Source organism: Lipotes vexillifer, unplaced genomic scaffold, assembly GCF_000442215.2.
Source record: "Lipotes vexillifer unplaced genomic scaffold, Lipotes_vexillifer_v1.1 scaffold7, whole genome shotgun sequence".
NCBI lineage: Eukaryota > Metazoa > Chordata > Mammalia > Artiodactyla > Lipotidae > Lipotes > Lipotes vexillifer.
Window position 1 is genome coordinate 7,693,482 of NW_006792683.1, and position 16,146 is coordinate 7,709,627.

The following is a 16,146-nucleotide window of genomic DNA, read 5'->3' on the forward strand; positions in this document are numbered from 1 at the left end:
ATTCATTCAAAGATTTTACAAATGGCTTTTCTATACCAGGGGCTGTAATAAGCCACTAAATGTGTGTTGTGTTGCAGTACGTAGTTAACTGCAAACGGGCCCTGTGGACATCGTGAGCTGTGGGTTCAGGAGAGGCAGGTCTCGGGGGCGACACAGGCCTTGAGCTCCTCATGGAACCCCCCACCCCGGTCCCTGTGGTGCAGGCGCTATGAGCACAGAAACGGGTCTGTGGTATCTTCCAGTGCTAACCTGCACTGCCCTGTAAAGCCCGGTGGTCCTACACCTGAGCGTTTACCCAAGAGAAGTGAAAGCATTGGTCCACACGGAACTTGAGCCAGCCTCATTTCCACCCACGTGGTGTCCACACAGGGAAATACTGTGAAATATCCACACAGTGAAATGCTGCTCAGCCATAAAGGGGACCAAAATACCGATACACTCAATATCCGTGAGTCTCAGAGCATTGTGCTAAGTGAAGTTAGGGGCACAAAGGAACACCTGTGGAACAGGTTCGTTCACCTGAAGCCCTAGAAATGGCGATGCTCTAGTGCCAGAGGCCGGTGAGTCCAGGAGCACAGCAGGGATTACCTGCGGGGAACCTTCTGGGGGTGGCGGCACCTTCCGCATTGTGATACCTTTGTCAGAATCCATTGGGTTGTATCTTGACAGTTGTGAATTTTATCATGTGTGACTTTATATTAATGAAGTTTATTAATATATATATATGTGCATACATACGGTACACACAAATACATATACACCCCCCAACCCCCCCCCCCAAAGTTGGCTGGGATTACATGAATTTATCAGGCTTGTCAGGAGGTGGATTTGACTTTTAGTGAAAAGTAATTCCATTTGATCATGCTAAGTTGGAGGTGATATAATTTTGTGAAGACACAATGTCAACTTATAACCTATTTATAATCTCTGAATTCTTCTTTAGACATACAAAGAGTTAGTTACTTTAAGCTCTTGCATAAATTTTTTTTTTAATTGAAGTATAGTTGATTTACAATGTTGTGTTAGTTTTTGGTGTACAGCAAAGTGGTTCAGATACAGCTATAGATTCTTTTTCAGACTTTTTTCCATTATAGTTTATTATAAAATATTATGTTTTTATACAGCAGGTTCTTATTAGTTATCCATTTTATACGTATTAGTGTACATATGTCAATCCCAATCTCCCAGTTCGTCATGTCACTCAACACTCCCCTGCCACTTTCGCACCTTGGTGTCCATACGTTTGTTCTCCACATCTGTGTCTCTATTTCTTCCCTGCAAACCGGTTCATCTGTACCATTTTTCTAGGCTCCACATATATGCGTTAATATACGATATTTTTCTCTTTCTGATTTACTTCACTCTGTATGACAGTCTCTAGATCCATCCATGTCTCTACAGATTTTGTTCCTTTTTATGGCTGAGTAATACTCCATTGTAAATATGTACCACATCTTCTTTATCCATTCGTCTGTCGACAGGCATTTAGGTTGCTTCCTTGACCTGGCTATTGTAAATAGTGCTGCAATGCACATTTGGATGCATGTGTCTTTTTGAATTATGGTTTTCTCTAGGTATATGCCCAGTAGTGGGATTGCTGGGTCATATGGTAATTCTATTTTTAGTTTTTTAAGGAACCTCCATACTGTTCTCCATTGTGGCTGTATCAATTTACATTCCCACCAACAGTGCAAGAGGGTTTGCTTCTCTGCACACCCTCTCCAGCATTTGTTTGTAGATTTTCTGATGATGCCCATTCTAACTGGTGTGAGGTGATAACGTCACTGTGGTTTTGATTTGCATTTCTCTATTAGTGATGTTGAGCAGCTTTTCATGTGCTTCTTGGCCATCTGTATGTCTTCTTTGGAGAAATGTCTATTTAGGTCTTCTGCCCATTTTTTGGATTGGGTTGTTTGTTTCTTTAATATTGAGTTGCATGAGCTATTTATATATTTTGGAGATCAATCCTTTGTCCGTTGATTCGCTTGCATATATTTTTTCCCATTCTGAGGGTTTTCTTTTCGTCTTGTTTGCAGTTTCCTTTGCTTTCCAAAAGCTTTTAAGTTTCATTAGGTCTCCTCTGTTTCTTTTTGTTTTTATTTCCTTTACTCTAGGAGGTGGATCAGGAAAGATCTTGCTGTGGTTTATGTCAGAGTGTTCTTCCTGTGTTTTCCTCTAAGAGTTTTATAGTGTCCAGTCTTACATTTAGGTCTCTAATCCATTTTGAGTTTATTTTTGTGTATGGTGTTAGAGAGTGTTGTAATTTCATTCTTTTACATGTAGCTGTCCAGTTTTCCCAGCACCACTTATTGAAGAGACTGTCTTTTCTCCATTGTATATCCTTGCCTCCTTTGTCATAGATTAGTTGACCATAGGTGCATGGGTTTGCCTCTGGGCTTTCTGTTCTGTTCCATTGATCTATATTTCTGTTTTTGTGCCAGTACTATATTGTCTAGATTACTGTAGCTTCTTAGTATAGTCTGAAGTCAGGGAGTCTGATTCCTCCAGCTCCGTTTTTTTCCCTCAAGACTGCTTTGGGTATTCAGGGTCTTTTGTATCTCCGTACAAATTTTAAGATTTTTTGTTATAGTTCTGTAAAAAATGCCATTGTTAGTTTGATAGGGATTGCATTGAATCTGTAGATTGCTTTGGGTAGTAGAGTCATTTTCACAATATTGATTCTTCCATTCCAGGAACATGGTATATCCCTCCATCTGTTTGTGTCATTTTTAATTTCTTTGATCAGTGTCTTATAGTTTTCTGCATACAGGTCTTTTGTCTCCCTAGGTAGGTTTATTCCTGGGTATTTTATTCTTTTTGTTGCAATGGTAAATGGGAGTGTTTCCTTAATTTCTCCTTGCCATTTTTCATGTTTAGTGTATACAAATGCAAGAGATTTCTGTGCATTAATTTTGTATCCTGCAACTTTACCAGATTCATTGATTAGCTCTAGTAGTTTTCTGGTGGCATCTTTAGGATTCTCCAAGTATAGTATCATGTCATCTGCAGACAGTGACAGTTTTACTTCTTCTTTTCCAATTTGTATTCCTTTTTCTTCTCTGATTGCCGTGGCGAGGACTTCCAAAACCATGTTGAATAATAGTGGTGAGAGTGGGCAACCTTGTCTTGTTCCTGATCTTAGAGGAAATGCTTTCAGGTTTTCACCATTGAGAATGATGTTTGCTGTGGGTTTGTCATATATGGCCTTAATTATGTTGAGGTAGGTTCCCTCTATGCCCACTTTCTGGAGAGTTTTTATCATAAATGGGTGTTGAATTTTGTCAAAAGCTTTTTCTGCATCTATTGAGATGATCATATGGTTTTTATTCTTCAATTTGTTAATATGGTGCATCACATTGATTGATTTGCGTGTATTGAGGAATCCTTGCATCCCTGGGATAAATCCCACTTGATCATGGTGTATGATCCTTTTAATGTGTTGTTGGATTCTGTTTCCTAGTATTTTGTTCAGGAATTTTGCATCTGTATTCATCAGTGATATTGGTCTGTAATTTTATTTTTTTGTAGTATCTTTGTCCGGTTTTGGTATCAGGTTGATGGTGGCCTCAGAGAATGAGATTGGGAGTGTTCCTTTCCTCTGCAGTTTATTGGAAGAGTTTGAGAAGGATGGGTGTTAGCTCTTCTCTAAATGTTTGGTAGAATTCACCTGTGAAGGCATCTGGTCCTGGACTTCTGTTTGTTGGAAGATTTTTAATCACAGTTTCAATTTCAGTGCTTGTGATTGGTCTGTTGATATTTTCTTTTTCTTCCTGCTTCAGTCTTGGAAGGTTATACCTTTCTAAGAATTTGTCTGTTTCTTCTAGGCTGTCCATTTTATTGGCACAGAGTTGCTTGTAGTAGTCTCAGGATGCTTTGTATTTCTGCCATGTCTGTTGTGACTTCTCCTTTTTCATTTCTAATTTTATTGATTTGAGTCCTCCCCCTCTTTTTCTTGATGAGTCTGGCTAATGGTTTATCAATTTTGTTTATCTTTTCAAAGAACAGCTTTTAGTTTTATTGATCTTTGCTATTGTTTTCTTTGTTTCTATATCATTTATTTCTGCTCTGATCTTTATGATTTCTTTCCTTCTACTAACTTTGGGTTTTGTTTGTTCTTTCTAGTTCCTTTAGGTGTAACGTTAGATTGTGTTTTTGAAATTTTTCTTGTTTCTTGAGGTAGGCTTGTATTGCTGTAAACTTCCTTCTTAGAACTGCTTTTGCTGCATCTCATAGGTTTTGGATCATTGTGTTTTCGTTGTATTTTCTCTCTAGGTATTTTTTGACTTCCTCTTTGATGTCTTCAGTGATCTCTTGGTTATTTAGCAGTGTATTGTTTAACCTCCATGTGTTTGTGTTTTTTATGGTTTTGTTCCCTGAAATTGATCTCTAACCTCATAGCGTTGTGGTCAGAAAAAGATGCTTGATATGATTTCAATTTTCTTAAATTTACTGAGGCTTGATTTGTGACCCAAGATGTGATCTATCCTGGAGAATGTTCCATGCGCACTTGAGAAGAAAGTGTAATCTGCTGTTGGATGGACTGTACTATAAATATCAATTAAATCTATCTGGTCTATTGTGTCATTTTAAGCTTGTGTTCCTTATTAATTTTCTATTTGGATGATCTGTCCGTTGGGGTGAGGTGTTAAAGTCCCCCACTCTTATTGTGTTACTGTCGATTTCCTCTTTTAGAGCTATTAGCAGTTGCCTTATGTATTGAGGTGCTCCTATGTTGGGTGCATGTATATTTCTAATTATTATGTCTTCTTGGATTGATCCCTTGATCATTACGTAGTGTCCTTCTTTGTCTTTTGTAACATTCTTTATTTCAAAGTCTGTTTTATCTGATATGAGTATTGCTACTCCAGCTTTCTTTTGATTTCCGTTTGCATGGAATATCTTTTTCCATCCCCTCACTTTCAGTCTTTATGTGTCCCTAGGTCTGAAGTGGGTCCTTTGTAGACAGCATATATATGCATCTTGTTTTTGTATCCATTCAGCGAGCCTGTGTCTTTTGCTTGGAGCATTTAATCCATTCACGTTTAAGGTAATTATTGATATGTATGTTCCTATGACCATTTTCGTAATTGTTTTGGGTTTGTTTTTGTAGATCCTTTTCTTCTCTTGTGTTTCCCACTTAGAGAAGTTCCTTTAGCATTTGTTGTAGAGCTGGTTTGGTGGTGTTGAATTCTCTTAGCTTTTGCCTGTCTGTAGCTTTTGATTTCTCCATCGAATCTGAATGAGATCCTTGCCGGGTAGAGTAACCTTGGTTGTAGGTTCTTCCCTTTCATCACTTTAAATATATCATGCCACTCCCGTATGGCTTGTAGAGTTTCTGCTGAGAAATCAGCTGTTAACCTTATGGGAGTTCCCTTGTACGTTATTTGTCGTTTTTCCCTGTTGGTTTCAATAATTTTTCTTTGTCTTTAATTTTTGTCGATTTCATTACTAGGTGTCTCAGTGTGTTTCTCCTTGGGTTTATCCTGCCTGGGACTCTGCACTTCCTGGACTTGGGTGGCTGTTTCCTTTCCCATGTTAGGGAAGTTTCGACTGTAATCTCTTCAGATATTTTCTCATGTCCTTTCTCTGTCTCTTCCCCTTCTGGGACCCCTATAATGCAAATGTTGTTGCATTTAATGTTGTCCCAGAGGTGTCTTAGTCTGTCTTTATTTCTTTTCATTCTTTTTTCTTTATTCTGTTCCTCGGCAGTGAATTCCACCATTCTGTCTTCCAGGTCACTTATCCGTTCTTCTGCCTCAGTTATTCTGCTATTGATTCCTTCTAGTGTAGTTTTCATTTCAGTTATTGTATTCATCTGTTTGACCTTTAATTCTTCTAGGTGTTTTTTATACATTTCTTGCATCTTCTCGATCTTTGTCTCCATTCTTTTTCCCAAGGTCCTGGATCATCTTCACTATCATTATTCTGAATTCTTTTTCTGGAAAGTTGCCTGTCTCCACTTCATTTAGTTGTTTTTCTGGGGTTTTATCTTGTTCCTTCATCTGGTACATAGCCCTCTGCCTTTTCATCTTGTCTATCTTTCTGTGGATGTGGTTTTTGTTCCACAGGCTGCAGGATTGTAGTTCTTCTTGCTTCTGCTTTCTGCCCTCTGGTGAATGAGGCTATCTAGAGGCTTGTGCAAGTTTCCTGATGGGAGAGACTGGTGGTAGGTAGAGCTGACTGTTGCTCTGGTGTGCAGAGCTCAGTAAAACTTTAATCTGCTTGTCTGCTGATGGGTGGGACTGGGTTCCCTCCCTGTTGGTTGTTTGGCCTGAGGCGACCCAACACGAGCCTGACCCAACACTGGAGCCTACCAGCTCTTTGGTGGGGCTAATGGCAGACTCTGGGAGGACTCACACCAAGGAGTACTTCCCAGAAATTCTGCTGCCAGTGTCCTTGTCCCCATGGTGACACACAGCCACCCCCCGCCTCTACAGGAGACCCTCCAACACTAGCAGGTATGTCTGGTTCAGTCTCCTGTGGGGTCACTGCTCTTTCCCCTGGGTCCCGATGCACATAGTACTTTGTGTGTGCCCTCCAAGAATGGAGTCTCTGTTTCCCCCAGTCCTGTCGAAGTCTTGCAGTCAAATCCTGCTAGCTTTCAAAGTCTGATTGTCTAGGAATTCCTCCTCCCGTTGCCAGACCCCCAGGTTGGGAAGCCTGACGTGGGGCTCAGAACCTTCGCTCCAGTGGGTGGACTTCTGTGGTATAAATGTTCTCCAGTCTGTGAGTCACGCACCTAGCAGTTATGGGATTTGATTTTACTGTGATTGCACCCCTCCTACCATCTCATTGTGACCTCTCCTTTGTGTTTGGGTGTGGGGTATCTTTTTTGTTGAGTTCCAGTGTCTTCCTGTCGATGATTGTTCAGCAGTTAGTTGTGATTCCTGTGCTCCCGCAAGAGGGAGTAAGCGCACGTCCTTGTACTCTGCCATCTTGAACCAATCTATTATGAAATATTGAATATAGTTCCCTGTGCTGTACAGTAGGACCTTGTTTATCTATTTTATGTGTAGTAGTGTGTATGCTAATCACAAACTCCTAGTTCACCCCTCTTCCCTTTCCCTTTGGTAACCAGATGTTTGTTTTCTGTCTGTGTGTCTGTTTTGTAAATAAGTTTATTTGTATCCTATTTTAGATTGCACATACAAGTAATATCATATGATACTTGTCTTTCTTTGTCTGACTTCACTTAATATAATCTCGAAGTCCATCCATGTTGCTACAAATGTCTTCCATAAATTTAACATGCTAATTGTGATTAATATGATAAACTTCCGTTTTGTGAGTGCCAATTGACAAGTTCCATCTTCCTTTTTTTAAGTTTTTTTAATTGAAGAATAACTGTCATAATGTATTAGTTTCAGGTGTACGACATACTGATTTGATATATTTGTATATTATGAGATGGTCACCACAATTAGTCTAGTTAACCTCCATCACCACATGTAGAGTTTTTTGTCTTGTGATGAGAACTTTTAAATTTTATCATCTTAGCAGTTTTCAAATCTCAATACAGTATTACTGATTTTAGTAACAGTGCTGTACATTATACCCTCAGGGCTTACTTAGAACTGCAAACTTGTAGCTTTGACCTTTCTCCGCCCCCCCTTCAAAACCACCAGTCTGTTCTCTGTATATATAAGCTTGCTTTTTTGTGTTTTTATTTTGTAGATTGCACCTATAAGTGAGTTCATAGGTATTTATTTTTCTCTGACTTATTTCACTAAGCATAATACTCTCAAGGTTCATCCACATTGTTGCAAATTGCAGCATTTCCTTCTTTGTGACTGAGTAGTGTTCCACTGTGTGTGTGTGTGTGTGTGTGTGTGTGTCTGTGTGTGTGTGTGTGTGTGTGTGTGTGTATCACGTCTTTTTTTACCCATTCATCCGTCAATGGACATTTAGTTTGTTTCCATATCTTGGCTGTTGTAAATAGTACTGCTGTGAACATTGGTGTGCATATATCTTTTCAAATTAGTGTTTTTATTTTCTTCAGATAAATAACCAGGAGTAGGAGTGCTGGGTCATATGGTAGTTCTAGTTTTAACATTTTGAGGAACTACCATACTATTTTCCATAGAGGCTGCACCAATTTACATCCCCATGAGCAGTGCACAAGGGTTCCCTTTTCTCCACATCCTCACCAACACTTATCTCTTGTCTTTTTTATTATAGCTATTCTTACAGGTGTGAGGTGATGTCTCATGTGTTTTGATTTGCGTTTCCCTGAAGAGTGATGTTGAGCACCTTTTCCTATAGCTGTTGGCCATCTGTGTGCTTCTTTGGAGAAATGCCTATTTAGGTCCTCAGCCCATTTTTTAATTGGATCGCTTGTATTTTGCTATTGAGTTCGTTAAATATTTTGGATATTAGCCCCTTACCAGATAATATTTGATTTGCAAGTTTTCTCTCCCGCTGTGTACATACATGCCTTTTCATGTTGACATTTTCCTTTGCTGTCAGAAGCTTTTTAGTTTGATGTGGTCCCACCCATCTTCCGTCTGTGCTTATAGCCATTTGTGGCACAGAAGGTAATTCCATGCCTCAGCGCAGACAGTGCATTCCCTGAGTTGTCAGGCGTCTGGCCTGGCCGTGGAGGTACGTGTGAAGGGATGCAGGGCCTGGTTAAAGAGCGTGTTTCTGTCTTCCAGATCACTGCACAGTCCCTTAGGGAGGACACAGTGCTAGAGCATTTACCGTTAGGTCAGTAAGTCTTGAGTGTGGACTTCAGTGCAAAGAATCAGTGAGTCAGGGTCCAATCTGGAGATGAACACCAATGAGAAGTGGGAATGGGAGATTAATTTATTGGAAACATCAAACAATCTTCCAGTTCGGTCTGTGTGTATCGTGTGAAGGGGCGTGGCTGGGCCGTTGGGAGCCTGCGCCTGGCGGGGGAGAGTGCTCGCAGCCTCTGCTGCCCTGATGCATTCCTCCCCCCACCCCCCGAGGAGCAGCATCCAGACGGGAGCAGCTGAGCTGGGGCCCATGGGTGTGTTCTCCAGGACAAGGGCAGGAGGTCAAACGCAGAGAATGAGGAAGCGTTTGAGGGGTGGCGTTGGGATGCTCTGCTTGACTGTGGGGAGAGGGCCAGGTGGGGGGGCCTTGAAAGTGCAGGGGGTTCCTCAGCGTGGGGAGCCAGGTCTTTGGGCCTCCACGGGGCACAGGTGGGTGCCTGGGAGCAGCTGCACCGAAACCCCTCCGGGGACCCAGTGCTGGGGACTCGGGGAGGCAGGCATGGCGGGTGAGGTGACAGCGGGAGCGCTGACTTTACCCCGTGACGTCCCCCAGCTACAGCCTGGGGCCCCTCGCCATGGGCTGCCCAGTCTGTACAGAAGGGGCATCTACCCTCTAATCAGGCACAGAAAATGTATTTTACCCATTTTTTGTGAACTTTATGTGATTGGAGCGTATTGGAGGTTCGTGAAAATGACATAAGAAAAAACAAGCACAAAAGTAAGTTTCAATCCACTAGTTCAGTCTCTAGTAGAAAATTTTGGTTGGGGGCAGAGGGGAAACTGCTTGAGCAAACTGCTCCCCCCTTCCCCCAGCAAAATCGTTCTCTTAAATTGCTGAGAATGAGAATTAGGAAGAGAGCTGCCTCCTGAGCTGGTTATTATGCTTCTAAACCTGGTTTCCTGGGAAACCTCAATCCCAGTGCTGATGGGCTCCCCATGCTTGGCATGGGAGAGGCTGAGTCTTAATGTAAGTTAATAAATAGGAGCTGAACCGAGTAAGAGCTTCTTAGTATCGTCCTGGATGTTCATTCCCCTCTTAGGTTTGGAATTACAGGCTCAGCAAAGCCAACCTCAGGACGCATCGTGTCTGCCGGCGTTGAAGGTGTCGGACATCGAGCCCCGCATCCCGTTCACTGAGGTGGAGGTGGCTCTGGCAGGTCAGTGGCAGGTCTTGGTGCCCCGGTTGGGGGTTAGGCTGCGTCTCAGTGTCCGCAGGGGTAGAGTCACCAGTGGGTGTCTTCATAGGACGTTCAAACCCCGTTCCTAGTCCAGCTCAGCGACAGCAGATGTGGACTCGAGGGCCTGCGTGTGTTTTTCCCCGGGTGGGTCCGACAGGGCCAAGCTGCCTCTGGGGGCGGGGAGGCCTCAGGTTCTGCTGTGTGTGTTCATGCAGTTCTCAAGGGCACAGGCGTCCTCTGGGCCCCTTGCCCACGCCCACTCCTTAGCCCAGCCGGGGTCCAGAGGCCCACAGCACTAGCTGTCGCATTGTGGGGCATGGAGGGGGTGGCAGCCGATCCTTCCCGGCATCCCCCCACGTCTGCGTGCATCACTCGCTTCTGCTGGACACAGACATGCCCTGTGGTGCTGACGCTTCACTACATGGCCGTGATGTGACTTTGCTGCTCCTTCCTGAGCAGGTCTGACAACAGCCTTACACCTTCACTGGTTCCCGCGTCTAGTTTAGGATTCAGGCTGTGCGCAAGCATCCCTTTGACTTGTGTGACATGCCTGTTGTCGTCCCGGGGCCCATCCCATTTACCACACCTGATGCATTCATTTGCGCATGTACATGAGGCCTCCTCTCCGGCCCAGGCTTCTGGGAAGTGGTGTTCACGTGCCATTGATCATTTAACCCCCTCAGGTTTGGTTTATCAGTGAAGTTCATTGTGTTCAAGGAAGGAATCAGTGAAGTAATTCGTCATCAGTAGATGCCTTAGCTCCTCCGCTGGTTCAGGGCACTGCGCTGGGGATGTAAAAAGTAGAACACACAGTTGTGAGGGACCTGGGGCCACAGAGGCCTGGGGTGTCGAGTGTGGTGTGTTCCAGTGTGCTGTGGGTTACGAGGGTCCTCGGGTTTGGGGACAGGACTTGTTAGGGGGTGAGTTGCTTTTGGGGTGGGTGAAAGTGAGGTCACCTGTTGTGGGAGTGGCCTGCCAGAGTCCCTGCCGATACCCAGGAGGGTCTAGGTGCAGGCGGGGAGGGCGGCTGGACTGCAGTTGGACCGTGGGGTGTTTAGAAAACCCCAAGAACGTTCATACTCTGCTCTTGTTTTTCACGAAGCGCAAGGATTACTTAGCGTTGAGGACTTTCAGCTTTTGTTGTAATGAAAGTACAAGAGGGAAATTTGTCTGAATTATGGCAAATGAATAGTGTTTTTTTTTGAATAGTGTCTTTTTGCTAATATAAAATGTAAACCATCATCCTTGAAAAGCTTTAGCATTTTAAAAATATTAAATGATGGTTACATGGTTAAAACTTTACTGGTAAAAATTATAAAGAAGTGCCTTTGCTTCTGCAGCTGGGGACACACCCGTCCAGTACTGCGCGCAGCCCACCAATGGCGTGGTCTACTTCAGAGCCTTCTCGAGTCTGAACACCCTGCCCGAGGAGCTCCGGCCCTATGTGCCCCTCTTCTGCAATGTCCTCACCAAGTAAGGGGCTCCTTCTGGGGCGAAGACACACATTCATAGAACTCTGCACGTCATCTCATATTTATTAGTGGATGTTTTCTGTGTGTTGTTTCAATGTATCAGTAATCAATTTTCAGTGAGTCATTTTAATTTTCAAATCCCGTAGTGTTACAGAAAGGTGAATGGTGTATTTGTTGAGAGTTTTCCTTATGGTAATCATACTTTCTTACTAAAATACAGTACATTAAAATATTTATAAATGTAGAGCACAAGGTATTACAGATATAGCTATATCTCAACAACTGAGTTCTTTTTAAGATTATGAAGAGATGATTATTTTCATCAGAAAATGTAAGCCTTTAAATATGACGTGTAGGTCTGGGGTCACCCCGGAGGAGGTGGACCTTTCCCGAGTTCTCTGCCCTTTTATCAGTATGGCTCCCACCACCTGCCCTTCCACGGCGGCGTGGATTCAGGAAAAACTCAGTCATCGCCTTGGCTTGAATTAGTTCTTACATTAGGAACAGCGATTAGAATGTTTCCTACAAAAGAAGTTGAAGTGACTTTTTTTTCTTAAGGCTCGTTCTTCACATTTCACCCCCAAGACTACCTGACCAGAGCGGCTGCAGCCTGCAGTTCGGGGGTGGGGGCGGGAGCAGCTGCTGGGCTGGCAGGCGGTGGTTGCTGAGACATGCTGCATGGGAACCCGGCTCGCCCCGGTGACTCCACGCTCTCCCTGCACAGGCTGGGCTGCGGCGGCCTCGACTACAGGGAGCTGGCCCAGCAGGTGGACCTGAAGACGGGGGGCCTGGCTGCCGCCCCCCACGTGCTCCCCGACAACTCGCACCTCGACACCTACGAGCAGGTAGCAGTTTCCTCAGCACAGGGTGGTGAGGGTTGGCTTCTCCTGTGTCTTTTTTTCTGTTAAATTACATCATAATTTCTTATTCTTTTTCTTCTGTCATGACTTAGGGTGTGCTCTTTTCATCTTTCTGCCTTGATAGAAACCTACCAGACATGATGCACCTGTGGAGTGAAATCTTTAATAAGTAAGTATTTGCAAAGACATAAATCCCCAGACACGCCAGAGACCCGAGTCTGCCGGGTCCTGAGAGCGGAAGCTGCATGCCTTTGTTGGTTGTTGGTTTCTTTCCCCCTGTGACTCCTATGGACTCACGACATCTCCAGAGACGGTTTACATCATCTAAGAGCTTACACTTAGCAAATTTCCCTGCTGTTGAAGGGGGCGTGGCTGGGTCTCATTTACTACCTTTTCTTTCTCCGCAGCCCCTGCTTTGAGGCCGAGGAGCACTTCCGAGTGCTGGTGAAGATGACAGCTCAGGAGCTGTCCAATGGGGTCCCTGACGCAGCCCACCTGTACGCGTCCATCAGGGCAGGCAGGACGCTGGCACCCGCGGGGGACCTGCAGGAGACCTTCGGGGGGATGGACCAGGTGACGCGCTCAGGGGCGGCTCTGTCTCCGGGGCTCGTAATAGATTGTTCGTGTCTCAGGAAGGCTCACTCAAACTGGCCAAGGTTCATGGGGAAAAAGTTTTTTCGCTCACCCTCCTCCTTCCAGCCTGCAGCCCCTCCCCCACCCCCGAGCCGAGCGAGTACGCGTCCCCCGCGAGCACAGAACCTGGCCCTGCCACCGCCCCACCCCGTGTCCCCGCAGTACCCCGTATCAGGGAAGTCTGGTCCAGGCCAAGGGCGCGTCTATCTCTACCTGTCGGTTCTCTGGCTTAGGTGAGGCTCATGAAGAGAATCGCAGAGATGACGGACATCAAGCCCATCCTGAGGAAGCTCCCGCGCATCGGGAAGCATATTTTGAACTGTGATAACTTCAGGTGGGGTTGCAATTTGTTTCTAAGCAGAGACTCCATCCTCATCCTGTCACCACGTGTAGTTTTAGATGCTTTTTAGAAAACGCTTGGGAGACTATAGAACCGTTCTAGACTCCAGATGTTCTAACCATGAAAGAGCTGTTTTATACAGAATTTGAACAAGTGTCCTGGGAGGTGGGGAAGGAGGGCAGGCTGCTTTAACCTGGAGCCACAGGTGGACTCCCTGCTGCACGAGTCAACAGCCGATGTTCCGTAAATGAGCCTCAGCGAGACCCCGCCGAGGTCCTCTTGCCCGAGGCCACGGTGAAAGCGCAGAGGTTCTTGTGAGAGTAATTGTGCACCAGTTTGGGTGAACACCAGCCTCTGCACGTGGTCGGCCTTCAGCTCAGGTTGTGACATGAACGAGACTTAAAGAGGACGACAGCTGTTGAGCTAGCAGCACCCGCCTCACCACCAGTGCCGCTGCCTTAGATGAGCTTGCAGCTCCCTCCGTGGAACACGCCCCAGGACCTTGGCCCAGCAGTTCTTGGGAGTCACTAGCAGGCTCTCCCGGACCATCTGGGCAGCAGGAGGTTGGGGCCTCTGGCCAGCAGAGCCGTGCCCAGTTAGTTCCTGGGCTGCCCGTGCACTCACGGCTGGAGTCTCGGGGAATTTAACCACGGGGACCTTCTCTGTTTCCTCCATGAAATAGTCCTTTGCAGATTTAGGGCAAGGAGGGAGAGCATGTTTGCAAAGCAGTTGGTCTAGCGCCTAGAACACGTTGTTGTTGTCATGGTACCTGTTATTTCAACCAAAATAGACTTAGTATTTATGGCCAAGACCAGAAAGGATACAATTTGTCAGTGTACTGTATGTATGATGGTGTCTGTGATTCTGTAGAGTTCAGAAGAGCCACAGAGAAATGTTTTTTGGGAGCGTGGCAGTTCTTTGCCTACTTACACTTTTCTACTTTAATGACCGGTTCATTCTGTTCCAGACAATAATTACGTTTTCAGTCCTCTGATACTGTAGCCCTGAAGGCACTATTGGAGATCTAGTCTCTGCATCCTCCTTGTTCTCAGGAGAGCGCAGAGTTTAGCAGAGCTGGCTGTTTATTGTCTGTAACACACTGAGATAAGGAACAGGCTTTTTTGTACCTGGAAAACATGTGGTGAAGGAAGATGGCTGCAGTGTTGCCTTGTTTGGCTGCTGTTTTATTCGGTTTTTGTTTTTACGTGTAAACGTTTTACACTTTTGAGCATTATTTTGTATGTGATTCATTTTTGTTTTAATTATGCAAAATGTAACATTTTTATTTTTCATAGTAATGGTTTTCTGCACATAGACTTTTTTAAACAGATGTTCCGTGAATGCTACTCCCCAGCAAATGTCTCAGGTGGAGAATTCGGTGGACAACTTCCTCAGGACCCTCAGCCGGAGTAAGAAGGAGCAGAAGCCTGCGAACCCGCACGTGGTGGAGGTGAGGTTGTGCCCCTTGTGCGCCCGCCTGCCCGCGGGGCCAGGAACCCCAGTGAATCCAAACCCTGTAGTTTGGCCTTCAATCCTGTGCTCCCCTGTAGCCACTTGAGCCTTGCAGTGAAGTCTCCTGATTGGAGGACCACTTGGGCTGGGGATGCAGCAGCCTCAGAGCTTGAAGCCTCGAGCAGATGTACCCTGACGCTTGTCGTGAGCTCTGTGCACTTCCTGGAACGTACCTTACCTTCCCACGTGAGCTTACGCGTTTACTCATTTCTCTGGGAAACATTTTACTTTCAGAAACCTGCACCTAAGGGACCTGGCAGGCACTCCCCATTCACGAGGAAGCTGGTGACGGTGAGTCCCTTCTGCTTAATGCCCTGCCCGCTGCGCATCCGTGGGCCCTTCTGTCACCAGCTGGGCAGCGTCGGGTAGGACCGCCAGGTGCTGTCTGGATGCCTCGTGTTCAGTCCACCTGTGTTTAAACGTCACTGCCACATAGGGGTCACCTCCCCTCCCGTGCACCCCGCTGCCCCTGAGCTCTGGTGGCTGGCCTGGCTTGTCCTTTGGGAGTGACCGAGCAAGGTCACACACACTGCCCTGGGAATGGTATGGCATGAGATGGTCCCAGGGGAGTCTGGGTTGGGGGTAGGATACCTCATTCAGCCGTGAGGTGAGGTTGTGCAGGACGAGGTCATCAGTGCCTGGCTGTTACATGTGGGGACGTGGCTGGTGCCGCCCAGGGCGTCACAGTGCGGGGGGTTGGGTACTCGGGGGCACCTGCCCAGCTGGCCCCTGGGCCACACGTGGTGATGGACTTTGCCCCTAGGACCCCACCTTCAAGCCCTGCCCAATGAAGACGCACTTCCAGCTCCCATTCCCGGTCAACTACGTAGCCGAGTGCATCCGGACCGCCCCGTACACAGCCCCGGCCCATGCCAGGTGCGAGGGGGCGGGGCACCGCCGGGACGCTTAATGGTGGGTGCAGAGCAGGTGCGGAGCGCGGCGGTGCCGACGGGAAAGTGTGTCTGTGGGAAGTATCATCACAGCTCCGCTTTTCCATCAGCTTGTTTCCGTGTTTACAGGAATCAGACACACCCTGCCAGGCCATCAGGAGTAGGAATGTTTGTTTCTATGTTGAATAGAAAGGTGTAGGTTCAGAAACAAAAACAAGAGGTACCTACTTCTGGGTGCTGGGATCATAGGTGTTTTTTCCATTCTTTTGTATTTTATAATTTCCCTTATGTAACAGAAATAACGTAAGTTTCTGAAAATAGATGCGTGGAGGGTGGACCCCCCTGTCCCTGTTGGGGATCAGGGCCTATCTGAACGGGGTCTCCACCCTCTCCCGGAGCCTCGGGTTCGCTCCTCCACCCGCGTCCCCTCTGCCTGCGTCGCCTGCTCTGTAGTAGAGAAGACCAGTCGGGGGGGCTGGGGGGTGTGAGCGGGCAAGGCCCCCCCCCCCCCCGGGTTCGCCTG

General features: G+C 46.1%; 1 protein-coding gene across 1 annotated transcript in view; it reads left to right on the forward strand.

Annotated features, from left to right (window-relative positions):
- The window catches only part of PITRM1 (pitrilysin metallopeptidase 1), a 31,598-nt gene that overhangs the window by 13,175 nt on the left and 2,277 nt on the right, over positions 1-16,146 (forward strand). The window contains exons 15-23 of the mRNA XM_007465833.1: positions 9,779-9,895; positions 11,257-11,389; positions 12,113-12,233; positions 12,341-12,417; positions 12,656-12,821; positions 13,115-13,215; positions 14,551-14,671; positions 14,968-15,024; positions 15,497-15,609. Of these exons, the coding sequence (XP_007465895.1) occupies positions 9,779-9,895; positions 11,257-11,389; positions 12,113-12,233; positions 12,341-12,417; positions 12,656-12,821; positions 13,115-13,215; positions 14,551-14,671; positions 14,968-15,024; positions 15,497-15,609 (1,006 nt within the window). The remainder of the gene's footprint in view (positions 1-9,778; positions 9,896-11,256; positions 11,390-12,112; positions 12,234-12,340; positions 12,418-12,655; positions 12,822-13,114; positions 13,216-14,550; positions 14,672-14,967; positions 15,025-15,496; positions 15,610-16,146) is intronic.